Raw genomic sequence first — 25,976 nt, 5'->3', positions numbered from 1 at the left:
TATCTCAGATGTGCTATACATTTTCGCGGCTTAACAATACTACCTAAGTAGTCTTTAATCCTGCCGAGACGTCCTCAAATTTCTATAGACAAATTTCATGTATCGTCATATACACTGTGCATCACTAGTCATCATATCGCATGCTTCGTCGTTATTCTGCTGATGGACTCCCCATTCCTAAGCCATGTCCTTATCCCCGATAGTCATTCGCTGGCTTGAGGATTCATTTGACCCACGGAAGGCCGAGCTTGTGCATTTCAACAGCGAGCTGGAAGAGATAATCCAAGCTCTCGCACTGCGTCTTGGCTTTGGCAACGTCATCACCCCAGACATAACTGTATACATTCATCAGCTTCAATGGCTCAGTATAACATGAAGGTATACGACTCACATTCCATGTCTCCTCACCAGGACAGCGTAGGTGTCCGGATACTGGTCCATGGCCTTCTCCAAGCTTCCGGTGAGATCCTCCTCAAACGCAGTGTTCTCGATGATAGGAATCTTAAGTGTGTCGAAGAAGCCCAGCATGCCCTTCCCCTTGCCTCGAGGGATACCCTTGATCTGCTCAATGTTGCTGATCTCGAAGCAAGCGTCTGGACCCTTCTCGCGCTCGACCAGGAGCGTCACCAACACGGCCCACTGGGAGTGCGTGTGGATGCAGCAGCCAGCACCACGCTCGAAAGCAGTAAGGAACAGTGGAGTGCATGCGGACGGCTTCAGCTCGAGGGGCTTGCGGATGTACTTGCGGTCGGAAGGAGGGTATTTGGGAGTAGGGAACTCCAGGACAAAGATATTGTGTGGTTGAATCAATTCCTTTTGAACTCCTGAAGGTGCGATGAAGATATGGTCGCCGCGACGGATCGAAGTCTGCATCAATTGATACTCTCGTCAGTTTTCTTTCGCGACCAAAAACGCGGCTACTCACTCCACCACCAGTACCAGTGACCCAACCCCAATTGTAGAATTTGCGGCAGAGCTCAGGAATCAGGTTGGCGGGGTGCTCTGGGTCAGAGGACTGGACCAGATGGTCATTGTTGTTGTTTTCAACTTCTTGAGCCATGCTGCAAGCTTGTGCTGATGACAGACGGAGGTTTACGCAGTCGATTGCTGAGATAATGGTATAGATTTCGAATAATTACACTTGAGAAGAGTTAATATGACTCAGGAGATACCCAGACAAGGGTAATTGGAATCCGAAGGGTGGATATATAGAGGAGCAATGAAGTGGTTGCGCTGCGCGGGGAATGGAAATATTTTTGGCGGGGACTCTATCGCGCAATCTCCGTTGCCTTATCCGTAGTAGATTGTCCAATTGACCAGGCGGTAAACTCCTCGTGGATGATCCATGATCAATTCTGGACATAACAGGAGCAGAATATCTGTTACAAGCTTAGGATTATGATATAGAAGTAAGTTGAGGTCCATGATCTTCCTAATAATTTGCTTTAGACACTGTCTGACAGCTGATATCCATCAACTCCTCCGTGCAAGAAAGCTAGATCCGTTCTAGCTATCGACAGAACATTGGAGAAGCACCGCTAAACCGCAATAGGCAGGCGGGACCTTACCCCAAGAAGCAATCCAGGCTCAAGCAAAGAAGAGGCCACCTTGAACTTCCCGGCACTCACTGGAAGCACTGTTGCTTTGTCACTTGCATATTTAATGCTCGTGTCGTCTAATTGCTCGGTGTAGTCAGTCAGTCAGTGGACCGTCTTACCTGGCCTCACCTCTATCCCTTCTTACTTCCTAGGTATATAACAATTATTCTTGCCCAGTTGTCCTCTTCTTCCCTTCTCCCCCCTTCCCTTACTTCTGTGTGGATCATCTGGTGGTACAGCTTCCCTCCCCCCAACAAAATACCTTACTGTTTGCCTCTACGGAGGTTCAATCGCTGTTTGTTTAACTGATTGCTTACTTGTCCATCATTTGTATTCAGAGATTCTCGGGTATTAGCAGTCTCAATCCCGTCATCGTCCATCATGCGTTTCAACGCAGCTATCACTGGCGCCCTCGTCTCCTCGGCCACGTTGATGGGCCAAGCTCATGCTGAGGAGACTGAGAAGAAGGCTGACGGTACTTCGCTCGTGGAGAAGCCTACCTTCACCGTAAGTAACGACCCGTCAATCCAGTATTCTCCACCGTCGCTCCGCATCGCTGACGGATCGACTCTCTATTAGCCTACTACCATTGAAGCTCCCTTCCTCGAGCAATTCACCGCCGATTGGGACTCGAGATGGACCCCCTCTCACGCCAAGAAGGAGGACTCCAAGGCGGAGGAGGATTGGGCCTACGTCGGTGAATGGGCTGTCGAGGAGCCTACCGTGCTCAACGGCATGGTTGGCGACAAGGGTCTGGTTGTCAAGAACGTCGCGGCTCACCATGCCATCTCTGCGAAGTTCCCCAAGAAGATCGACAACAAGGGCAAGACCCTGGTTGTTCAATATGAGGTCAAGCCACAGAGTAGGTCATATCAGCTCCTGGCAATTGCATGGAGTGTACTGACACCTGTCTCCAAAAAGACTCCCTTGTTTGCGGTGGTGCCTACATGAAGCTCCTGCAGGAGAACAAGAAGCTCCACGCCGAGGAGTTCTCCAACGCGACTCCCTACGTGATCATGTTCGGTCCCGACAAGTGCGGTGCTACCAACAAGGTATGAAATGACTGCCTTGCTATCGAGGCAAGGTCCTCTACGAATCATCACTTACAATACTTCAGGTTCACTTCATTTTCCGTCACAAGAACCCCAAGACCGGCGAATACGAGGAGAAGCACATGACGGCGCCTCCTGCCGCTCGTACCTCCAAGCTCACCACGTTGTACACTTTGATCGTCAAGCCCGATCAGTCCTTCCAGATTCTGATTGACGGTGAGGCTGTCAAGAACGGTACCCTGCTTGAGGACTTCGCCCCCCCTGTCAACCCGGAGAAGGAGATCGACGACCCCAAGGACAAGAAGCCCGCCGATTGGGTCGACGAAGCCAAGATCCCCGACCCGGAGGCCAAGAAGCCTGACGACTGGGATGAAGACGCTCCTTATGAAATCGTGGATGAGGAGGCTACTATGCCCGAGGACTGGCTTGAGGACGAGCCCACCAGTATTCCTGATCCCGAGGCCGAGAAGCCCGAGGACTGGGATGACGAGGAGGATGGTGACTGGGTTCCTCCTACTGTTCCTAACCCCAAGTGCAACGAAGTCTCCGGATGTGGCCCCTGGACTCCTCCCATGAAGAAGAACCCCGCCTACAAGGGCAAGTGGACCGCTCCTTTGATTGACAACCCCGCCTACAAGGGCATCTGGAAGCCTCGCAAGATCCCCAACCCCGCCTACTTCGAGGACAAGACTCCTTCTAACTTCGAGCCTATGGGCGCTGTAAGTTCCTTCATTCTGTGTCCGCAGTTGTTTGCTCCGTTCTGACAAGCGAGCAGGTTGGTTTCGAGATCTGGACCATGCAGAACGACATTCTTTTCGACAACATCTACATTGGTCACTCCATTGAAGATGCTGAGAAGCTCCGCAAGGAGACCTTTGATCTCAAGCACCCCGTTGAAGTTGCTCTGGAGGAAGCCTCCAAGCCCAAGCCTGAGGAGAAGGCTGCCACTCCCAGCGTCAGCTTCAAGGAGGACCCAGTGACATACGTTCGTGAGAAAGTTGACTACTTCGTGGGTCTGGCCAAGCAAGATCCCATCAACGCTGTCAAGCAAGTTCCTGAGGTCGCCGGTGGTCTGGGAGCTCTCCTTCTGACCATGATCCTCGTCATTGTGGGCGCTGTTGGAGCCAGCAGCCCTGCCCCTGCCGCCGCCGCTAAGAAGGGAAAGGAGGCCGCCTCTGCCGCCAAGGAGAAGGCCAGTGAAGCTGTCAGCTCTGCGGCCGACACTGCCAAGGGCGCAGCTACCAAGCGTAACACCCGGTCGTCTGCCCAGTAAGGCAGATGTGCCAATGCTTGGGGAGGATACGGGCGAATAATAAGCCGTTAAGACAAACTTGAAATGGAAGAGGAGCCATCGAAGATCCCAATTTTATATTTATTGCAGCGTTCAAACTATCGTTGTACTCTGATATCCTTGGTTGTTCATGGTAGGTAAGGCAAGACTTCCCGAGGGAAGAAGGCCACCTGTGACGAGACATGAAAAAAGAAGACCATTGCCAACTTCCGAAGGGGGTGGTAGATGCGATGGATTCTGTAAACTAGTATTCAATTTGAGATAGCGAATTTCATCAGATTTCAGATCTTAACCATAGTGGGCCGTCAAGATGCCACATTATCCGTGCCGCAAGTAATACAGACAGACCCTCGGTTTAAGTACCGAAAGCTGGACCGGTATGTCCTGATTAAAAGATAGGCTGCGAGAAGGGTATAGTTAGTAGAAGATAGACTCAGATAAGCGTTGACGGAACTTATCAATGTTCATTATCTTGTTGGAGATTAGAAGTGGAGGTAGCACTGTATTGGAACAACACTTGGATTCAGTCAGATCCATGGAGATGAATAAACCTAGCCTTTGGAGAAGGTTAAGCAGGAAAGCCATTCCTGTCGTTATGATTGGTTTTCCTCGCCGAAGGGGGTTCGGTTGACCTCGGCGCTGCTGGACGTGCCTCAGGATCGCAGATAACCCCGGAATCCGTCCAACACCACAACTGCTCCCTTCCTTTGACTTTCGACTTATATCCTGCTCTATCCCCCCCCCCAGCTCTCTTATGACCTTTTGATTTTCATCGACCCCAGGTTCCAGTTTCGTACGCTTTCCATCTGCAATCCTCCCTTACCCTCACCCTTGTTTATTCGTCATGGCCGCCAGTCGGTCCTTTGCTCGTTCTCTCCCCGCTCTCCGCGCTGCTTCTCCCCGCACGGCCGTAGCCACCGTCTCTTCCGCCAGGATAGCAGCTTCATCCGCAGCGCGGTCGCTGTCGACTTCCTCAGGCTCCTCTTCTTCAGTATTGTCTTCTCAGCGGGCTTCTGCAGCAATGTCAACATCATCATCGTCCTTTGTTGCTACCCGCAGACTACACGCCACGGCGCAGCAGCTCGCCCCCGCAACCACTTCCGCGGCTACAACCGCCACCGAATACCCGACGGATCACACGCCGATCGCCAACCCCATTGATACCACCAACTTCATTGATAACGAGTTTTTGTCTTCCAAGGCAACCACATGGATTGACCTCCATGATCCCGCTACCAACAATCTCGTCACCCGCGTGCCTCAAAGCACCGATGAGGAGCTACGTGCCGCTGTTGCCTCCGCGGAAAAGGCGTTCCCTGCCTGGCGGGCAACCAGCATTATCGCCAGGCAGCAGATCATGTTCAAGTTTGTCAACCTCATCCGTGCAAACTGGGACCGTCTCGCAGCGTCCATCACCCTCGAGCAGGGTAAGACCTTTGCCGATGCCAAGGGTGACGTCCTTCGCGGATTGCAAGTTGCAGAGACCGCTTGTGGCATCACCACCCAATTGACCGGCGAAGTCCTCGAAGTCGCCAAGGATATGGAGACTAGAAGCTACAGGGAGCCCCTGGGAGTCGTTGCAGCTATTTGCCCTTTCAGTAAGTCCTTGCCTTTCACCGCTTGTCCGGTGGATACCCCCGTTCTTTCTCCGTGACTAACCGCCTCCACCCCCCAGACTTCCCCGCAATGATCCCTCTTTGGTGCATTCCTATCGCAACGATTACCGGTAACTGCATAATCCTGAAGCCTTCGGAGCGGGACCCCGGGGCTGCCATGATTCTGGCTGAGCTGGCCCGGGAGGCCGGCTTTCCTCCGGGTGTGATCAACATCGTCCACGGCTCTGCCAAGACCGTTGACTTCATCCTCGACGAGCCAGCCATTAAAGCAATCAGCTTCGTTGGTAGCAACCATGCAGGTGAATACATCTACACCCGGGGCTCTGCCAATGGTAAGCGTGTCCAGGCCAACCTGGGTGCGAAGAACCATGCTGCGGTGCTGCCCGACTGCAACAAGAACCAGACCCTGAACGCCATCGTCGGTGCTGCCTTCGGCGCCGCTGGACAACGGTGCATGGCCCTGAGCACAGTTGTCATGGTCGGAGAAACCAAAGAATGGCTTCCCGAGATGGCGGAGCGAGCCAAGGCTCTCAACGTCAACGGCGGTTTCGAAGAGGGTGCCGATCTCGGCCCTGTCATCAGCCCCGAGAGCAAGAAGCGCATCGAAGACTTGATCGCCAGTGCCGAACAGGAGGGTGCCACCATCCTTCTGGATGGCAGGGGCTATAAGCCTGAGAAGTATCCCAACGGCAACTTTGTAAGCTTACCCTCCTATGATCAAATCCTTTCCCTTTCGCTTTTCACTAACCCATTGCCCGCGTAGGTCGGCCCAACTATCATCACCAACGTGACGCCTGAAATGAAATGCTACAAGGAGGAAATCTTCGGCCCCGTCCTCGTCTGCCTCAACGTCCCCACACTGGACGACGCCATTGAACTCATCAACAAGAACGAGTATGGTAACGGAGCCGCCGTCTTCACTTGCTCCGGCTCGACCGCCTCGCGCTTCCAGAAGGACATTGAGGCCGGCCAGGTCGGCATCAACGTCCCCATCCCCGTCCCTCTGCCCATGTTCTCCTTCACCGGCAACAAGAAGAGTATCGCCGGTGGCGGTGCCAACACCTTCTACGGCAAGCCCGGCCTGCAGTTCTACACCCAGCAGAAGACCGTGACCAGCCTGTGGCGCAGCGAAGATGCCATTAGCACCAAGGCCCACGTTGTGATGCCCACGCATTCATGAAAGCACATCAGATTGATTTGAAGAAACAAAAAGGGAAAATATATAGCAGGGAAAGACCCAAATTGCAAAAACTAATATTCGATATACCATTTGATGACATGCAGGCCTCTGCCTTTTCCCTCGGCTTTCGGGAATAAATTGACATCTTTTTCTGCATAGTCTCACAAGCATAGGCCGTTGTTCTCGATTAGCTTCCGAGTCTTGATGTATCACTTGCTGCTGGACAAATGGGAAATTGTACTGAGCTTTGGCTATGAGATCATGCGTCAACGAAGTCAGCTGCACGATTATCGTTGCGTAGTATTTTGGTACTCCATATACCTCTCTATTGTAGGTAAGGTAAGATAACTCTATCTACCTATCTACCTAGTCGCTGCACACCATAAGAGGCTGCGGCAGGCGGTTTTGATTGGCTGAAGGGAAATTAAATGTGTCGGCTGCAAGAGGCCAAGGTCAATTTAACCTCTATCTACGCGTAGATATCTGCGCCTATTCTTTCTTTCGTCACCTGCCTTTGATGTGCACGCCAGGTGCCCGAGACTTAAGCAATTCATGAAATCGGGTTGGACAGAACCACAACAGTCGAAAACTACATGGGTGCGGAGCATGGGGCTATGGAGACATAGTCCATTCTATAACTAACAATAGGTCAATAGAATCGGGGGTTTGACCAAAGGCCGCTGCACATAACGTGATATTCATAGCTCAAGAGCGAGCAACACAACAAGTCCTCCTTTCCCGCAGATAGGGTCTTCCGTCAGCACCTATCCGATGATGCTATCATACATGACTTAGTGAAGAGGACAAGCTTTACGCGTCCAGCCTCTTGACATAGGTATAAGCAAGACGAGCCATCTTGTAGTCGCCATCCTTGGCGACAACCACACGGCGAGTGTGGTAACGCTGTCCGTTGATTGTCTCAAAGCCCCAGATCTATACGAAGGTTAGTATCTGTCGCCGACCTCCGGCAAATTGTCAATTATACGAACCTGTTCTGCGGTCCAGCCAGCTCCATCGTCCTGGTTAACGACGAAGCTCTGCAGGAAGAGACCTTCGCCTTCACCATACTCCTCACCCTCATTGTCCACGAGAAAACCCTCGCACGGGCTACCATCTATAAGGATTTCGCCCCGCAGGAACTGCTTCACTTTGGGGTCATCGATCTTGGTGTTGATATCGACGGCAGGCCGGACTTTGCCATCATCGCCCTTGGAGCCGCGGATCAGCCGCGACCGTCCCTTGAGGGTGCCAAAAATGTGGTCCTTGTGCTCGCGCTCCGCCCAATCGGTGTGGCGCTTCTCGCTAGTGCCCTTGAGACCTCCTGTCAAGACCTGATCGATATCGATGTGCATGAGCTTCGCATCTTCCGAGTCGGCATACTCCTTGACAATTAGGGTGACAGTGGCGTATGAGATAGCTTTGCGAGTGACCCAGCTAACGCCTTGCTGAACGAGGATATCAGTAAGCATGGAATGACAATGAAGCGAACAGAGATAGGTTATGCAATGAAGCTCAAAAGACCGGGGAATATGGCTTCATGACATACAAATGCGAGAATAGGGTCGGAGGGGTCAGAGATGTTTTTCTCCTAGATTGAGCATCTATGATCAGCAAAATGCGAAATGGAACTTGAGCACAACCCATACCATCGTCCACTCTCCATTGAGGTTCTTGATAGTGACGTCTGCGGGGGCGGCCATGATGGATGATGAGGGGTAGTATATGACAGATGATAGGATAGGGATGGATTCGAAGCGACTGCAGATATCGAGGGAAGGGAAGAATGAGATCTTTTGACACTTGGAAGAGGGAGAGAAATGGGGATTAAAATAAGGCTGTCCGGGGGGACAGTGGTCACAGTGACTTTCATGTGCCTGTCTGGGCAACCTCTCCACAACTCCCCGTTCAGGAACCCTTCCCGTCTCGCTCCTTCCCCCGCTCATCACCGAGGCTGACACGTGCAAGACTGACATCCATACTACTCCGTACTACTGCAACGATTCCATTCTGTCTTGCCCATGATTATCACTGGCGCAGACTGCACAGACTGTTGGTATGAACCTGTCGTCTCATTGATCCAGTGACAGTGGCGGGGTTGGTTACTGTTAGCCTCGTCGCGATTACATGGTACCTGAATTACTATTTGTTGACATTGGATGCCATGTGTAGAGTGCAGCAACTTCAGCCTCTGGATTTGATCGTTAATTATAGCCCATCTCGGATCCCATGCCCGATGCAAATATCCTGTGCTGTTCTACCTCTCTAATTTTGGTATGACGCAGTAACCACTATCATATGAAAGTGTGGAATCAATACTCCGTAGGGTGTTATTCTTGATAGTACCTGAAAGTTCAGGCCGCAAGGGGTGGATACCCCTTTCACGTGCCAAGGCGGAAGTATCGAAAGCCGGAGTAAATATACACGCAAAACTAAGTAATCTCAGGGTTAACAACAATAACATCATAATCTATTCAGATTAGTACAATAGGCAGATTGCCATTGCAAGCTTGCGGCATGTCATTTAACAAGAAATATGCTGGCCTTCCTGACCTAGTGAGTTGTCCAGTCTCACTACACTTGTGTCAACGTCCATGGCCTCATTAACAATGCGTGTCTCGTTAGGATCCAGCCCCCGATATCTATGAAACCCCAGATCTGACCGACGAGGCATCCACACTTCCCGTTAGTTTACCAATTGAAAGCAAAGTCATACATTGCATGAACCAACCATCTAACATACAAAAACTTGAAGACTGCAACGATTCGCACGGCCTCCGACGCGGATGATGACGCTGGCTCAAACTCCGATATTGACCGACACGGAGTCGATGTCGACGACGCGCGTGCTCATTTCCTGGGGGCTACTGTAGACGCCCGCGATGTCAATTTCTCCGATAGCATTGCCCTGAAACGAAAATCATACAGAAGCAAAAGCCGTCGACGACGAAGAGGTCCTGATAGGATAGAAGAAGTGGGTGATGCCAGCGACACGGAGGAGGAAAGCTTCGAGAGGAAGCTGGCCCGCCTGCGCAGGGAAGTTGAGGAGTTGAAGGATGAGATGGCCTCACGACAAACAACAGCGGAATCCACCGAGGAGCCTGTCGAAGCGGTAGACGACGGTGTGCTGGAACTGAGCCGGGCGCTGGACAACCTTCATGGATCTTCTCGAAATGCGTCAGGGTCGCACTCCGCTGCCGCAGCGTTGTCCCAGAAGCTTGTGTCCACTTCTTCCCAAGGCATTCCAGGCGAATCCAAGGGAACTGACGAGCCGATTGCGACAGAAGATGCAGTGACTCCGGCTTCCGCTGGCGTTCTGGCACATGCTGCAGCCTTTGACGGCCGGCTAGCATTGATTGAATCCGCCATGGGCATCTCCAGCTCTTCCAATCCTTTTGTTTCTGACGGCATTTCCGAGCCGGCACTCCAGCCCGTCCTTCCAGCCCTGGACCACCTCACTTCCCGACTATCCACACTTACGAATATGCTTGCCGGTCCCACTCCGGCATCAGCCGTACCAACTACTGGGTCAGCTCCACCATCGACAACATTCACAACCACCCACCTCGAGGCCCTATCAAGCCGGGTACGAAGACTGACCGCGGATACCGAGGCACTCGCTTCGGCGCGGAAACGTGCGGTTGACGCCGCCAAAGCCGCTCAGAACGCCCGTATCGCGACCTCCACGATCGAGCAGACCTCCGACATGTCGGTGTCATCCGGGTCGGCCACCGAAATCGACCAAGCAGCTACTCAGCGTGACGAACAAGCCACGAAGATCCAAGCCCTCTACGCTACCCTCCCTACTATCCAGTCCCTTCATCCTATCCTACCCAGCGTGCTCGAGCGGTTACGTTCCCTCCGTGCCATCCACGCGGGGGCCGCGCAGGCAGCGGATTCACTCAATGAGCTCGAGAAGAGACATGCGGAGATGACGCGGGAGATTGAGCAATGGCGTGAAGGGTTGAAGGTGGTCGAGGAGAAGATGGGACAGAGCGAGGCAGCAATGAAGAGCAACATCGAGTTAGTCGAGCCATGGGTCCGCGACTTGGAAAAGAGACTGGACCGGCTGGAAAGCCGTGAGGATTGATTTTCGCTCTATACCCGGGCCTGCTTAGAACGCTTGTAATAATGGTCATAAGACGGCGATTTATCCTTATGGTGACATATGCATACAGTGATATCCAATAATTTGATTCTGGTGTACTTTTCTGGTACTTCCGTTATTGACCTATCCAACAAGATCTATTAGAGAACAAACATAACAGTATCACCTAATACGCTGCAGGATCTTGATCTTAGGCTCCATCCTCAACTCCGCCCACCACCCGCGCGTGACATGTTTCCGAGCATAATCCCTAACCATCGTCCAGTACCGAGCACCCTCGGGACCAAGCACGCTGCTAAACACCCGCTCCTCCATCTGCCCAGTAGCCTCATCACCAGGACGCAAGACCCTCAGCCCCGCGAATCCATGGATCACCTCGACCTCCTCCCAGCTATGCGGCCGGCCCGATGCCCTCCGGACTTTCTTCTCCTCGCTCGGCTCAATGAGCACGTAGTCGAACCGTTTCCAGAAGGGAGGGAAGGCCTTGGCGGTCTCATCTTCCGTCTTGTCGTATCGCCAGACTGAACCTGAACCTGGACCTGAGCCCGCGCTCTCGAGGACGGCGAGCTCGCTGTTTTGGGCCATTTCCACGGGGATCTGGGGGGGAGGCATCTCCAGGAATCTGGTGACGCCTGTCTGGCAGGCGAGGTTGCCGAGGTAGACGTTGATGACGGGTTTCGTGTTGTTGGCGTGGCTGTGGAGGGTGTTGAGCGCGCGAGCGCCGGGATAGTTTGCCGATGAGGCTGGCAGGAGGACGAAATTCGAGAGGAAGAATGAAGCGGCTGTTGAGGCGATTAGGGCGAGGGAGAGCAAACGGTAGATGATAGATTTTGCGCGGTGCGTCCAGATGTAGGCAGCGCCTTGGGCAGCGGCGGCTGTTAAGGGTGGGATTGTGTATGCGATGAAACGCCATTCCTTGTGCAGCTGAGCGCTGTAGATGGCGACAAAGACAAGGGAGGGGATAATGATGTACGCTGCGGAAGAGCGGGTGGATGGATGCGTGAGGGCGAATGGGAGTGCGAGGAGATAGGTCAAGGGGTTCAGCAGCAGGCGCGGGATGGCGCTGCTGAAATAAAAGTGCCACGGGTGCGTTCCCCATGCGGAGGCTTGCCCTGCGATAACATTGAACTTGAATGCAGCGAGCTCTGGCCACAACGGGAATTGCTGCCAGAAGAACGAATCCACCGGCACGGTGATGGCCAGTCCAACCACAAGTCCCAGAGCTCCGGCCGGGATGATCTCCTGTACGATTCGGATTCGACCCGTAGCAAGGAGAAACAGCGTATGCGCAGCCAGCAATAGGGCCAACTCGGACCGGAAAATGATGCCAGCTATCGTCAACAGGAACAACCCCACTCGGCATCTCTTCCTATAGACAGCGGGAGCTACAGGTTCCGGGAGAAGAGCTCGCATTGCCAATGTAGTAATGCCAAAGGCGAACATGTTGGAGAGAGTCCTCGACGCATAGTAGATGATATGGAACTGGCTTGCTTGGAACAGCAGATACCAAATAGCCGTAGTCTTTCCGAACGCTCGCCGTACGCCGAGCGCGAATGAGATCAGCGACACGGTATTGAGCAGGCCTAAGATACCTCGAGCTACATGAGAATAACATCAGCTGCTAGACTCGCTAACCAAAGCGCAAGCTGGGAAACGCATACCGAGAGTTTGCTTATCAATATTCTCGTTCAACCAGATGAACGGCTGCGACAGCCCGGACAAAACAACAGCCCCGACAAAGGTCCGAGGCACCGCTCCTGGAAATGTCGAATGATCATAATGTGCTAGGATACCAGAGACATCACCCGTAGGAATGCCATATTTCAGAATGTCGTGTACAGCCTGTATATGGAACGACTCCTCGACCTTGGTGTAGGGAGCAACGAGCAGGTGGAGACAAACAAGGACCGGAAGCGACACGATCAACAACAGGAACACTAAACAAGATATCAGCAATTACTGAGTTGTATATTCAGCATAGCAATCGGGATCATTCCTACCAACACTACTCCCCATTGTGCTGCAGCAAGAAGGTTAATCATAAACCCCGTTCCGCAGGCCAAAGTGAAGTCATTTATTCCAGGCTCAGCAGAGCTCCCCTTCTTCCCCACACGTCAGCGAACATCGACCTCCGAGCCAACTAAGTCATCTCCGCCCCGACCTGTATCACCACAGTCCGACTCCGACCCTCCGCGCCTCCCTCTCACCACGCGCAAGTACATCGAGCAGTCGCAAAGATGTTTCTCTTCGGCCTCGGAAAACTCTTCTACGGTGCGCACCGTCTTCCGTCCCATATGGCCCCCGTCAACTAACCCCATCCCAGTATGCTGTCTATTAATCAACGCCGTGGCCATCCTCTCTGAAGATCGATTCCTGGCAAGAAGTACGCTATCCTATCCCCTTTGCTCTATCCCTCCTCCACGTCTTGTTTTACCGCGCTGCTCAAGCTTCACCAACGCAATACCGGTACTGAGACTGACCGGCTGCTCTAGTTGGATGGGGCCGCACACAGACAGACCCTGCCTTCGGCGCGACATACGACAGCACAAGTATCAAGGCCAAATCCGTGAATCTGATCGCTAGTGTCCGGACCGTGATGCGAAGTAAGCTACTATCGATTCTGCCGTTCACTCCTGCCTGTTTTGTTGCTTCGTTGGACAGGAAGTTGGGCTATATGGGGCTGAGCTAACCGTTGTCGACCTGGTTGCAGTACCCCTAATCGTGATCAATACGACGATAATCATCTACGAGCTCATTCTCGGGTGAACGGCGCCCTTGCATAACCTTGTTTTCGCCTAATAGAAGGACTTGGGTCATAGTCTTTTCTTGGGGGTCCTTCAAACGCATGATCGGCCTGTCTCTACACAACGGAATGGGCACAAGAAGCTAGAGCTTCCCGTATAGGACGAGTGAGCCATGAGGTATCCTATACCTCATCAGTGATTGTCCGACTACGAGACCTCGTGTTGCAAACTGCATGAATGACAGATGATATGATTGATTCCTAGCAAGTTGTCCTTTAATTATCATGTCCCAGATTCATGCGACAATTGTATGTTCACGAACATCATGGGTGTTCTCAGTCGTATATGCATATGCGCACTTTGATTGATACATGGATCTCTTAAAAACACCGCAACAGATAATTCTCGACTGTTCTATGGCAATGAAAGACCAGGAAGGTGCTGTAACAAAGTACCTGCCGGACTCAGAAGACAATATCCACCTTGTAGATCCACAGCCCATATGTCCCAAGAGAACACTTTGACTTTTCGAAAGCCGTACGAAAATCTCATGACCATGAAGTAAATGTTACCTGTACACCGTTCCCGTGTCACTTGAAGAAAAGAAAAAAAAAAAGTAAAAAGAATCCGCTGAACGCCTCATGTATGCCACTGTGTGACCCGGGCATGGGTATCACAACATCGACCATACAGAAAAGAAGATAGACACATAGATGCGTGAAATGTGAAGATCATCGAAGGAAAGAGAAATAAGACAAGATCGGTCTCATGAAATCGCAGCTACTTTGACAGCAAACTGTGCCGTAGGTGTCATCTCGCCGCAGATCATAGATACCGGTACCGAAGGGGAAAATATGATGATACACCAAGCGAATATATGTACGGTAAAGATCCGGGTATTATGTGCAAAACTATGCAAGTCCGTTGAAATGCATCAATGTCGACCCTTCGAGATAATGGTCGCTATGACAGAATGCTGAACGACTTCTTTCTGAGGCTGAAACTTCTCCATTTTCCATGTCCGGTACGTTCATGTTTGGAGTCTTTGTGGTTCACTTGCTCGTCCTCTCTTATCGTAGGCTTGCCGGGCTGGGGTGAATTCGGTGGCTGGTCGTGATTTGGAGGTGATTGTTGTCGTTGTTGCTGTTGCTGCTCTGATGTCGGCCCACTTTGCGAAAGGGTTGAATGCTCCGGGATCGGTACAGGCGGGAGATCCGACGACACACTCCGCGTCTCTTTGTCCTTGCCGAGCCTGTGGCTCAAGCTTTTGCTGCCCCGTTTCAGTCGGCTCAGACCACCACCTTGTTTCTCCTTGCCGTTTTCAGTGCTAAGGCGACGGTCTTCCTCGGCCTTGGACGCTTTGCTCATTTCTAGAGCGGCTTTTAGCTCGGCTTCCTCACGGCGTTGGTTTTCCTTCATTCTTGCTCCCTGTTCCTTGCGGCGCAGCTTTTCAGCCTTTTCTTTTTCCTTCTCAGCCGCCTTTCGTTCCTTTTCTTCCCTCTTGGCCAGCGCATCATTCTTTGGTGGGGTTGCAACTGTGGCGACCCTCTCGGGAATGGGAGGGACAGGAGGGACCGGAGAAAGCGGAGAAAGCGGACTGAAAGGAGTGCTCTCGGGGTCTCCATGCTCGTGGTGAGTAGAAAGCTGAGGCGCGGTAGGGGCTCGCCTGAGGCCATTCGGTCGGAGGTTATCTTCGTGAGAAGGGATCTGAGAAGCGCTGTGCACGTGGGCCAAAGGCGACTGAGGGAACCCGTTCTGCTTCAAGATAGTGTCATTTGCGTCGGTAGCGGCCAGGTTCGAGTCCATATTTTCTTGTTCCTGTTCCTTCAAGACAGCCTCAAGGGTGGTCTCCTGGTAGAAAAGAACATAAGCACATGCTAGACCCGGCTTATCGCCAAAAAAGTTTTTGACATAGTTCTTGTCCACCGGCTCGACCATCTCGTCATCGAAAAGTAGCCATCCTCGATCTTCAGTCTTGATGATTGCAACATAGTGTCCGTGATATGGCCCACCACCAATATGCACCACAACCGCATACAACTCATAGAGGCGATCGGGGTCTTCGGCATCATCGGTCGTATTGAACAGACGGAGATGATATGGATAAACCACTCGATGAAAAAGTTTCTGCAGTCTCTGAAGGTCCTCTGTGTATTTGAACCGTTTCAGGTGTAATGCTAGGATGCGCGGCAAGCGTTTAATTTTCATCCTCTTTTCAGCCTCTTGAAGACCACCACAGTTGTCACAGTGGAATTTATTTCGTTCACAGAGCATCTCCTCCGCGGAAAATTTCCTCAAGCAAGATGTGACCGATGAATGTTGCTCCAAATCCACGGAAAGGTCCAAGAACACTTCGTCACGCTGAGACACCTTTTCGCATGTAAGGCACTGCGTTTCTGAGGTCAAGAGACCTTCGAATAGTTCGTGAACCCAACGAGTAGTATTGGGGGTCTTCGAGCCGGTACTCGACGACTGATCCACGGAGTCAGCAGTCTCTGGCGCAGGAAGGCTTTTCTCCATAAGAGGCTGTTTGGAAGCCTCGGCTTCGACGTTAGCGACAACTTCGTTGAGTAGTAGGTTCAAAAATTCATGCGCATCTTGATGCATGGCCGTCCGGAACATTTCGTGGTCTCGCCTGAGGACCTCCAAGAACTGTTGCGGACGTATAATGCCGATGCGGGACTGACTCCCAACGACGGACTCGAAAATGTCCTTCAAAGATGTAAAGAGTGATTCAGACATGCCGTAGCTTGCGGCGTTGTTCTGTGTTTCCAGAAGAGGGAGGGTCTGCAGTGCCATCTTCTTCTTATATTCCGGCGAGTCCTTGTCCTCGGGCTTCTGCTGCGGATTTGGCGGCATGCCAGGTCGCTGAGCATTGGCAGCTTTCTGCTTCTCAGCTTGAGCTTCCGCTTCCAGCTGCGCGTTCGGGTTTGGATAACGGAGACTCTTCGCTAACGCTGCTTCCAAACTCTCTATCGGCGTCCTCGTAGGGTAGTTGATTACCGCTTCGCGAAAAGGAACTGAGTAGTAAAGACATTGCAATATCGAATTACAGTAACTGTCAAGATGAAAGTTTCAGCGGTGTTTTTTTCGATAATCTTTCTTGTCCTTCTGGGCAGACTCAATGTTATGCGCGAGATGACTTACCAGGTATTTCCATACTAAAGCAGGACGAAATGTCAGCAAATTGAACTGAGCGCATAATAGAACAGCAATCCGGTAATACGGTAGCGAACGTACATTCTCCATGCCATAAAACTTGTCGCTTCCATCCTCCCTAATCGGGCCCATGTCCAGGAGCCTCTTTTCTAGAGGCGTCATCGGGGGAGGTTGTGGTTCTTTTTTGGCGGGGACCGCTCCGACCGAAGGCGCAGTAGATCCCTAGGTAAACAAGGTGACAAATCAGCAATTGACCAAAGTGGCGAGGAAATGAAGAGACAATGAAGATCAAGATAGAGAGCGTCTTTCTCTAGCTTCCTTAAAGCTCACAAGTAGAAGACAAACATAGCGCCAGGCAAAAGGAAAGCCCTCCGGCCTAGAAAGCCAGACCAGTAGGCACAGAGACGGGTAAAAGGACATACTCCATTATGGCGAAAACTCCTCAGGAACGACCCCATGTTTGTCACAAAGTATCTCTATTCGTAGTATCCGGCTTCATCTGGTGACTTCCGCGGGAAAGGAAGCTGATGCCAGCGACGCTGGGCGTGTGCGGAGTTCGTCGCAGGGAACGCGCGAGGGATGAGGATGCGGTAGAATAAGCGGGTGGTGACCGAACAAGAAACAGTTGGCGATCAAGGAAGGGCAGGAGATATGGGGAATTCCAGAGTATCTCAATCAACAGTCTAAGTTTCGGACAACCAACGGAACCTGGAGAAGTGGAAAAGGCGTGGAATTTTGATCAGAGGAAGAGAGATATCGCGGTGGAACGTCGAACGGTAGCGGAAGACAGAGAGGCGGGACTACCCCATATGTTGAGAGGAATACGGCGGTTGAGAGAGGCTTCCACGAAGGTTGTGAAGAGTGAGAAAAACGAATTGAGGCGACAGATTGACAGCAAGAACTCGTTAGGAAGGATATGAGTACAGAGATCAGAGAGTGGATAGAAAGATGGGAGAGGTAGAGAGAGCGAGCTGGTAGGTGGTTATCTGAGAACAGAGGCTAGCAGCACGAAGACGTCGACGAAGCACTGACTTGACCTTCGTCTCTCCATACAAACGGGAGTTAATAAGACCGAACCATAATTAATCTCCGGACTACTAGACATACTAGACTGCCAGTTAGTCTACTGCTAGTCGTTTAGTTATGACGGAGAGAGTAAAGGGCGGGTCCGAGCGAGTTTGGGGGGCGAATGAACCGTTTTGGGTCGGTGGATGTTCTCGTCGTTGGTGGGCTGGAGTCGGACGATTCTTTGAGTGTCTATCTACATGGAAGGTATGATTCTTTAGAGACTGCATAATTATAAAGCTGTGATCTTTATGGGCAAGAATCATTATTCTAAATTTCGAATGTTCCTTTTCATAAGCTGTCACCATGGAGAGAACTCTTGTCAGTACCTCTGGAACGGAGTATGTTATCATAATACCACTGACAGTACAGGTAGGTATGTGTAACTAAGCGGGTTACCCGAAACTGTAAGGTATCCTTCTGTCTTTCTTACAGATTGGAGGAGGTAGATACTTGTTAGCTCGGCCTCAGACTATTCTTTCCACTCCAGTAATAGTTATGTGGAAAACTGGATATAGTAATCCATAAGTTCCTTCAGCATCAATCACCAAGGAACAAGGAACTCACTATTGCTACGGAATCTCCGAGTCAGTCGACCCACTGTGTCCGAACTGCTGCCTTGGATGTCCAACTGCAGAGTACATCCTGAACTGATCGATACAGGAGAATCGGATAAATCCAGGCCAAGTCTACCACATTGTAGGGGTGAAGTGACAATATCATTCTTGAAAACCAGTCTGACCTTGAACATATCACTAAGAATAGTAGAGGGAGAGTCCTATGCCATGGCGTAGATAGGTCACTGTACTTTGAAAAGCCACCTTCAAACCTGGTCTTCGTTAGGGAGGGTATTCTGATTTGATGCCAGCCCATTGGCAATGGCTCAGGCTTATGTCAATGGCTTAGCTGGCCTTGCCTGGTGTTACGGTTGCACACAGCGGATCGAGTTCCTGGAGGCGTAGGCCAAGTGATCCTCCACTGATACAGATACGTAAGTCAATTCTCAGGGTCTGATCATTTTCGCTGGCACTCCAGGAATCTGAGCACTCGCAATTCTCTACTCCATATCGGCGATCAAGGCGGACATCGCTGACTTTGAGTCTTGGATTGCTAATCCTGTGGTGAAATACAGCATGAATTCTGACCGGTCTGAGCTCAGCGGCCATCTTGGCACTCCTTATCATATTAATAAGGTGCTGACGGCCTGAGTCCTAAGGCCATAAATTCGATATTTTATCCTATTGTTGAGAGGTTGAATTACCGCCAAAAATAGTCTCTATGGAACTTCCCCCGCATATGGACTGATGTCGATATGCTATCAGTACCTAAGTATCTCGGAAAATGAGGGAGAAAATGTAAGGTACTGTATCGTATGTGTCAAGGTAATCCAGCCACCGAACCACGTGGAAACACAAGGATGATAAGACAATTCCGGTTATGTATGTAGCCAATCGTCAAATTTTATCAACCCCACACTGTTCGATCAACCCGTAGTTCAACTGTTCTGTGGTACTAGGCAATACAGGAAATGCACAATGCGGTATGTTTTGCTGCTGTACGAAACTCAAAAGGTACCTGAATAGGCTGAATCTACGGAGCAGTCTAGGTACCTAAGGTACGCTGCAAAGTCGTCAGGTAGTTTTGGCGGTAACAAGTTCTAGAAAACATCCTGGAATAATAACCATAGATCATTATCCTGGGCATTCTTAAAAGAATAAGAGCGACCGACCGCAGTTTAGTGGTTGCAAGCCAGCCATAACCTGCTTCTTTGAGTGGCAGGTTAGCAGCGGCTGGTAAAAATCTAGAAATACTTAGAATTCCAACCAGGGGCCGAGTCCTACGCACTGGGCCCAAACCAAACACCCGCAGTGACATCCAATGGGACCTGGGGAAGGGGTTATCGCAGATGACGAATGAAAATGCTGGCTTTCATTTGGTTTTCTGGGCCATGTGCCACCCCCTCGCGTGGGGTTAAACTTTGAGCCAATCATAGTACAATTATGTGGGGGCGCAAATACCTCAGTGTACTCGGATTTACTGGCTCAGGGAAGATCTTGGTATGCATTTCAAAACTGGTCTTGAACTTATGTTCAACCAGGTACTTTAGCTACAGGGATAATAATGCTGAATCCAACAGCAAGTACGAGTAGGCTAGGCCGTCAGGATGATGCTCGTTCCAAGTGCTCAGGATCAGCTTTGATTGTGCGACCGGCTGACCTTGCAGCAGATAACTGTGCTCATGTGTACTTTCAGGCAAAATGGACATGCAAGACTGATAAATAAGCAGAGCTCTGTCAACGACGTGATATGTAGATCGACGATCGTACGGAGGACACCTACCCCACTTCCTTGAAGCTCGATTTACGGAAACTATGGGGTAGTCTCAAACCTTCAGAACATGTACCTGGGTTGTGGAATTCGACTCTCTGTGATGCTTCTGTCTGTATCTTCCTGTTCCATGATAGCCAGGATTTACCCCCGTTCTCTGGCCGAGAGGGCTTCAATGCTCACTATGCCTTCAGGGATGTACACCACGGGTAAATACGGGCCATTAGAAGAACTCCTCGAGCGAAGTAACTAGATTATCTTGGACGAATAAGTCAGCCCTCAGTTGAGATTGAGTAGAAACTGCTGATAGCCTAAATTCACCCTGTGTTGGTTCATTACCGCGCAGTGTACACTGCAATTACTCCGTAATTGGTTCGGCTTGCATGAAACCCAGTCTCTTTGCCCGGACTGCTGAGTGTCCAAAGCTTTTCTCTCAATCTTGTCCTGAACAAGCTCTTTCAAGAACCATAGCAGAGCGCAGTGTCCCAAACACCAATAGCTAGTCTATACTCCGTAGAGAGGAATCGGAGAGAAAGAGTCACACGTGACTTGCCCTAAGCGGAAGCCCTGAATCCCTGTTTGAGTGCCGGACACGGAGAAACTTGCTCTTTCAAGCAACTCTTCAGAAAAAGTAAGGAAGTGAGTCAGAAACAACATCAGATCATCAGATTGGCCAGAGAAGTATAGAGAGTCATCGATATATTGTCTACCAGCCGGCTCTGCTTCACCTTTCCAATCCCTTGGATGAAGTTCAAATTTCAATCCGGCTTTTTGCGCTCTGCACGACAAGCAATTGTTGATCCCATTGTCGTTGTACCTGTCCGTCGGGCCCTTCCCAGCGCAGCGGCCGTCCGCCCAACAACCCTCACTCTCTCTTCCAGCGACCCCACCATCCCCCACTACCGCCACTCTTCTTCCCTCACCCTCAGATCTTCGCGCCCGGTAGACACGATGCCAAAGGATAACAAGAATTCCTTCAACCTCAAGACGCCCAAGGGCACAAAGGACTGGTCCGGGTCCGATGCACTCCTCCGCGACCGGATCTTCTCGACCATCGCCGATGTCTTCAAGCGTCACGGCGGCACGGCGCTCGACACACCCGTTTTCGAGCTGCGTGAGATCCTGGCCGGAAAATATGGCGAGGATTCCAAGCTTATCTACGACCTTCAGGATCAGGGTGGCGAGATCTGCTCCCTTCGCTACGATCTGACCGTCCCCTTTGCCCGCTGGCTCGCCATGAACCCTGACGTGCGCAGCATCAAACGCTACCACATTGCCAAGGTGTATCGCCGTGATCAGCCTGCTGTGAGCAAGGGTCGCATGCGCGAGTTCTACCAATGTGATTTTGATATCGCCGGTGCTTTTGATCCTATGGTTCCCGATGCGGAGATTCTGCGGATCGTGACAGAAGTGTTTGAGGAGCTTGGATGGCAGGGTCGTTATACTATCAAGGTCAACCACCGGAAGATCCTGGACGGTGTCTTCGAGGTCTGCGGAGTGCCGCCCGAGAAGATCCGTCCTATCTCTAGCGCCGTTGATAAGCTGGATAAAATGCCCTGGGCCGATGTGCGGAAGGAAATGGTCGAGGAGAAGGGGCTGGATGGTGAGGTGGCTGACAGGATTGAGAAGTATGTGGCCGGCAAGGGCGCTCGGGATCTACTCGAGTCTCTATGGAAGGACGAGTCTTTAACTGCGAACGCGTCGGCCAAGGCTGGTCTGGAGGAGATGGGATTGCTCATGGACTACCTTGAAGCCTTCGGATGTCTCGACAAAATTTCCTTTGACATGTCTCTGGCGCGAGGATTGGACTACTACACAGGTGTCATTTACGAGGTTGTTACCGAAGGTTCTGCACCTGCCGTCTCGTCCTCGGCCCCCGAAGCACAGAAGCTCCAGAAGTCCGGAAAGAAGGACAAGTCCAAGAGCGGGAACCTCGAAGATGAGGACAGATCAAACGACCCCACACTAGGTGTTGGCAGTGTTGCCGCGGGTGGCCGCTATGACAACCTCGTTGGCATGTTCTTGCCCAAGGCTCAGATTCCTTGTGTTGGTGTCTCATTCGGAGTCGACCGTATCTTCTCCATCACCAAGGCCAGACTCGAGCGGGAAAAGAGCGCCGAGGCACTGCGCAGCAGCGAAGTCGATGTCTTTGTCATGGCCTTTGGTGGAAAGGGCTTCACCGGTATGCTCAAGGAGCGTATGGATGTATGCCAGAAACTCTGGAACGCCGGAATCAAGGTAAGCGTCTTCGCGATTGTCTCTACAACAATATAAGCAGAGAGTCAGCTGACCGTTCCCGTGTAGGCCGAATTCTCCTACAAGATCAAGCCCAAACTCCCCCAACAATTCAAGGCTGCCGAACAAGGAGGCGTCCCCTTCGCCGTCATCCTGGGCGAGGACGAACTCGCCGCTGGCCAGGTTCGTATTAAGGAACTGGGACTCGAGGAAGGCCATCCGGAGAAGGAAGGTGTCCTGGTCGACCTGGCTGCCCTCACCGACGAGGTCAAGGCCAGACTGGCCAAGAAACAAAGCCAGACGTCAGCGAAGGCAGATATTTCGGGCGTAACGCAACAGCTCGAAGCCGTCAAGGTTGAAGCTCCCAAGACCGAGGATGCGGGGGTTTAAGCGGGGATAAGTCGCATATAGCAGGCTATTCACATAAAAAGGACATGTAGAAAACGAGAAGCAGGACCGATGAGTACCTGCGAGATTCCAAAATACCCAGTTTAGATTGCAGTCGAATTCGGAGCATGACATGCAAAAGTTTATTAACATTCCATTTCTTTTTATTCCGCTTACTTGGGTTCCCACCCTCATAGTGTACATGTGGAGTATAAAGGACTCTGCCTCTGTCGGAAAGCTAACATACACGCGAATAACAATGGATAATAGAAGTGAGAGGTGACATGACGTCGAGGCCGAAGCAGTCTCAGCCCTGCGCATTTTTCATCAAGAAACTCTTGACAAACGGTAAGCGGTCAATGACATCGAGACCGAAACTCCGAGCCCATGTAACCGGCCCCTGTCCGGGCACATTATACAGCTTGTGCAGGACATCGCAAGCAGCGCCGATCTTGGCGTTTGTGGCGTATCGCTCTGCGGCATACCGTTCCAGAGTCAGGATATCACCGACATCCATCCCGTGGTTGACGGCGTACTCGATCGTCTTGGAGAGGGAAGCCACGTCCCCGAGACCGAGGTTGAGACCCTGTCCGGCCAGTGGGTGGATGACGTGGGCCGCGTCGCCGACCAGAGCTACTCGGGGCGAGATGTAGGTCGATGCGTGGCGAAAGCGTAGCGGGAAGGAGGCCACGCTGCCTTCTTGGACTCCGTTGACCATAGGAGGAACGTGGGATGGCTGAGGGGTATGTTGCAGGCGCCATGTGAGTTCGTCTTCGTGGGGGTTCTCAGCATCGGCGATCGGGTTTGCTGGGCGTTCCATGTTTATCATGTACTTGAGATCGGCCATGGAAAGACGGAAAGCAGCGTTCACCATGGCGATGAAGGCTCTAGGCGACAGAGACTTGAGGTAGGCTGCATTGTCGACAGTGGTTGACCAGACTAGAGTTACGGTGTTGTTGGGAAGAGGAAGGAGAGCAACGGGACCCCCTAAGGATGGCAGGAAACGCTGGTAGGCGGTTCTGGTGCCGATGGGAAATGTAGGCGAAACTGGATCCGACAGAGATAGGGTGGCTACTACGCCATGCCTATCGTAGTCCCAGCCATCCGTCGTGATGCCGGCCCAGCGACGAACGGGGCTGTTGATACCGTCGGCACCGACCAAGAGCCTGGCAGCGATGCGCGAAGGCGCCTGGGATTGTCCCGCGGGACCAGTAGGAGAGAGTGACAGAACCGGCCAAGCCGACAGATTCGGCCCACTCGAGTAGTCAACGCCATTCTCTATCGACGAAACCGTTGTATTTGAGAAGATGGATAGATTCTCTTCGCCTGATGCCTCGATACGTGATAGCAGTCCGCGGACCAGATTTGCATTCTCCGTCATCGTCGCTACAGTAGGGAGATCCTCAAAGGGAGATGTTTCCATGGACCAGTCGAATGATATGCGTGATCCTGTCTCTCCGTCCCATACCTGCATCTCCTGGTACTCCTGAGCACGACTCGCATCGACATGATCCCACGCACCAATTCTCTGGAGGAACGACACAGATGACGGTGTCAGACTGCTGACTCGGTTGGAGAACCGGTGCGGTTCGAGCTTCCACGAGCGGGCTTTGCTTAGATCCTGTGTCTCAATAAGAGCGACCTTGAGTTTTGAAGTGGCTGGAGAAGCTCCTGTATGAGGTTAGTACGGCTAATCACCGAGTATCAACTCAATTGCGCGAATTGAGTGCGAAAAAAGATGCCATACTGAGAGCGGCCAAAAGCCCCAGGCCCGCAGGACCACCTCCGACACAGACTACATCATATATCTCGGGTACAGAGGAGGGTTGAGTCGCGAATCTCCTGCGTGTGATAGCCCCCGATCGACAGGAGGGACAGATATAGGGCCGGAGCGCCGACCGAGAAAGAGGGCGCATGGTGAGCTTAAGCGTACGGAGTACAGTTTGAGAGTTGATCATCAGATCACCTCGTTTTGGCGATGCGCTGAGCCGGTCGACGGAGATGCAAACGCAACAAACACCTTCCCCTATGCGGTATTATTAGCATAAGACGATGATGAGCATCATGCCATCAAGCAAATTCCTCAGGACCAAAACGGTAACTGATAGAGAGGTATAGCTTTGTCACACAGCTGCAACCACAAACAAGCCCCTCGCAGCCGTACCCTGTCCAATGCTAGATGCTCAATCGGGATATCCGAGAGTACAACCGCCTGCGGAGATCACCTTAGTCGACACCGGATGGGCCAGCCCCCAACGAATAGGCATCATTATAACCAGACATGATCTCTAACTGTCCTATCATTTCTTCATCAATTCACTGCCACACCCAATGCACGACGCGGTGCTGCGGCAGACTGCAACTCCGCCACCACGACAAAGTCTGCTTTCGGACTAACCCGTACAACTTCCTTCATACGAATCCCACTGCAGCCGAATGATCATTGCAGAGTCTGGAGACAATAAGCACTGAAACGCTGTCCCATCGCCACTGAGATGCCCGAGACGCATTGCCAATGCACTGTAATACCGTCCCCCCGTCGAGAGGGAAAAGTACTTCGTAGGAGGTGGCTGAGATGAGGTCCATCGCCAGAGGTATATTACGCCGATATCTCGTGAACGACTACTGTAACTGGCAGATGATCTTCGTTAAACTAGAGGCCTCAATCGACTAACTCAATTATGCTTGTTGATTGCTTCTTTGCTCTTAGCGTCTCCCTTAATATTCTATTCAGTTAGTTGGCCTTAAGATCAAGGTCACCAGTAGAGAGGTAGTGACACCATCCACTACGCCTCTGCCGTCAACAAATGGCATCAACTTCAACGCCAACGTCAACATCGACTTCAACCTCCAAATCCAGCACTACGGTCACAGCCTCAGCACCGCCAACCCTCCATCTCAGCGCCAACTTTGCCGGCGCGCATTCCAAGCCCCATGCGGGAAACCCCAGTGCCGTGGGATACGACCATGAGATCTACCTTCAGTTAACGGCCGGCGAGAAAGCGAAAGAGAAGACGCCGAACCAGGTATACCGAGAGGTGAGTGATCCCTACCGGAGAAGGAGCAATGCGACTGACGTTGTTGCAGGAGCGAGCTCGGAGACGCACGACGAGGGCGTTGGATCTAGCTATTTTAGAACCTCAGGGCGATCCGAGCCCGATTGACTTTGAATGCGCTGAGGTTCAGTCGAAGCGGGACTGGTAGATGGGGTTGTAT

At 51.7% G+C, this 25,976-nt stretch overlaps 10 protein-coding genes across 10 annotated transcripts; 5 read left to right on the top strand and 5 right to left on the bottom strand.

Annotated features, from left to right (window-relative positions):
- Window positions 1-223: 223 nt before the first annotated feature.
- On the bottom strand, window positions 224-1,060 carry mde1 (methylthioribulose 1-phosphate dehydratase MDE1; the record flags this gene model as incomplete). The annotated part of the gene is made up of 3 exons (XM_001266757.1): window positions 224-335; window positions 392-867; window positions 926-1,060. 3 exons carry the CDS (start codon window positions 1,058-1,060, stop codon window positions 224-226), a joined length of 723 nt encoding a protein of 240 aa, XP_001266758.1.
- A 919-nt stretch (window positions 1,061-1,979) lies between these two features.
- Window positions 1,980-3,923, top strand: clxA (calnexin; the record flags this gene model as incomplete). Its single annotated transcript, XM_001266756.1, has 5 exons — window positions 1,980-2,105; window positions 2,178-2,460; window positions 2,520-2,650; window positions 2,716-3,369; window positions 3,426-3,923. 5 exons carry the CDS (start codon window positions 1,980-1,982, stop codon window positions 3,921-3,923), a joined length of 1,692 nt encoding a protein of 563 aa, XP_001266757.1.
- Window positions 3,924-4,785: 862 nt separating this feature from the next.
- On the top strand, window positions 4,786-6,737 carry NFIA_103470 (CoA-acylating methylmalonate-semialdehyde dehydrogenase; the record flags this gene model as incomplete). Its single annotated transcript, XM_001266755.1, has 3 exons — window positions 4,786-5,539; window positions 5,617-6,254; window positions 6,321-6,737. 3 exons carry the CDS (start codon window positions 4,786-4,788, stop codon window positions 6,735-6,737), a joined length of 1,809 nt encoding a protein of 602 aa, XP_001266756.1.
- An 810-nt stretch (window positions 6,738-7,547) lies between these two features.
- NFIA_103460 (uncharacterized protein) lies at window positions 7,548-8,437 on the bottom strand (the record flags this gene model as incomplete). The annotated part of the gene is made up of 4 exons (XM_001266754.1): window positions 7,548-7,670; window positions 7,727-8,182; window positions 8,284-8,325; window positions 8,384-8,437. The coding sequence occupies 4 exons, from the start codon at window positions 8,435-8,437 to the stop codon at window positions 7,548-7,550; spliced, it is 675 nt and encodes a 224-aa protein (XP_001266755.1).
- An 814-nt stretch (window positions 8,438-9,251) lies between these two features.
- NFIA_103450 (uncharacterized protein) lies at window positions 9,252-10,824 on the top strand (the record flags this gene model as incomplete). Its single annotated transcript, XM_001266753.1, has 3 exons — window positions 9,252-9,290; window positions 9,360-9,419; window positions 9,490-10,824. The coding sequence occupies 3 exons, from the start codon at window positions 9,252-9,254 to the stop codon at window positions 10,822-10,824; spliced, it is 1,434 nt and encodes a 477-aa protein (XP_001266754.1).
- A 180-nt stretch (window positions 10,825-11,004) lies between these two features.
- Window positions 11,005-12,858, bottom strand: NFIA_103440 (dolichyl-P-Man:Man(7)GlcNAc(2)-PP-dolichol alpha-1,6-mannosyltransferase; the record flags this gene model as incomplete). The annotated part of the gene is made up of 3 exons (XM_001266752.1): window positions 11,005-12,440; window positions 12,504-12,779; window positions 12,843-12,858. 3 exons carry the CDS (start codon window positions 12,856-12,858, stop codon window positions 11,005-11,007), a joined length of 1,728 nt encoding a protein of 575 aa, XP_001266753.1.
- A 1,691-nt stretch (window positions 12,859-14,549) lies between these two features.
- Window positions 14,550-16,907, bottom strand: creB (ubiquitin C-terminal hydrolase CreB; the record flags this gene model as incomplete). Its single annotated transcript, XM_001266751.1, has 3 exons — window positions 14,550-16,644; window positions 16,734-16,747; window positions 16,827-16,907. The coding sequence occupies 3 exons, from the start codon at window positions 16,905-16,907 to the stop codon at window positions 14,550-14,552; spliced, it is 2,190 nt and encodes a 729-aa protein (XP_001266752.1).
- A 3,975-nt stretch (window positions 16,908-20,882) lies between these two features.
- NFIA_103420 (histidine--tRNA ligase) lies at window positions 20,883-22,763 on the top strand (the record flags this gene model as incomplete). Its single annotated transcript, XM_001266750.1, has 2 exons — window positions 20,883-22,376; window positions 22,443-22,763. The coding sequence occupies 2 exons, from the start codon at window positions 20,883-20,885 to the stop codon at window positions 22,761-22,763; spliced, it is 1,815 nt and encodes a 604-aa protein (XP_001266751.1).
- Window positions 22,764-23,067: 304 nt separating this feature from the next.
- On the bottom strand, window positions 23,068-24,676 carry NFIA_103410 (putative ubiquinone biosynthesis monooxgenase (Coq6); the record flags this gene model as incomplete). Its single annotated transcript, XM_001266749.1, has 2 exons — window positions 23,068-24,431; window positions 24,508-24,676. The coding sequence occupies 2 exons, from the start codon at window positions 24,674-24,676 to the stop codon at window positions 23,068-23,070; spliced, it is 1,533 nt and encodes a 510-aa protein (XP_001266750.1).
- An 891-nt stretch (window positions 24,677-25,567) lies between these two features.
- Window positions 25,568-25,964, top strand: NFIA_103400 (uncharacterized protein; the record flags this gene model as incomplete). Its single annotated transcript, XM_001266748.1, has 2 exons — window positions 25,568-25,798; window positions 25,848-25,964. 2 exons carry the CDS (start codon window positions 25,568-25,570, stop codon window positions 25,962-25,964), a joined length of 348 nt encoding a protein of 115 aa, XP_001266749.1.
- Window positions 25,965-25,976: the final 12 nt, after the last annotated feature.

This window comes from Aspergillus fischeri, genomic scaffold (genome assembly GCF_000149645.3).
Source record: "Aspergillus fischeri NRRL 181 1099437636245 genomic scaffold, whole genome shotgun sequence".
In the NCBI taxonomy this organism is placed as follows: Eukaryota; Fungi; Ascomycota; class Eurotiomycetes; order Eurotiales; family Aspergillaceae; genus Aspergillus; species Aspergillus fischeri.
Note: the sequence above shows the minus strand (reverse complement) of the source record. Positions and strands in the feature narration are given on the sequence as shown.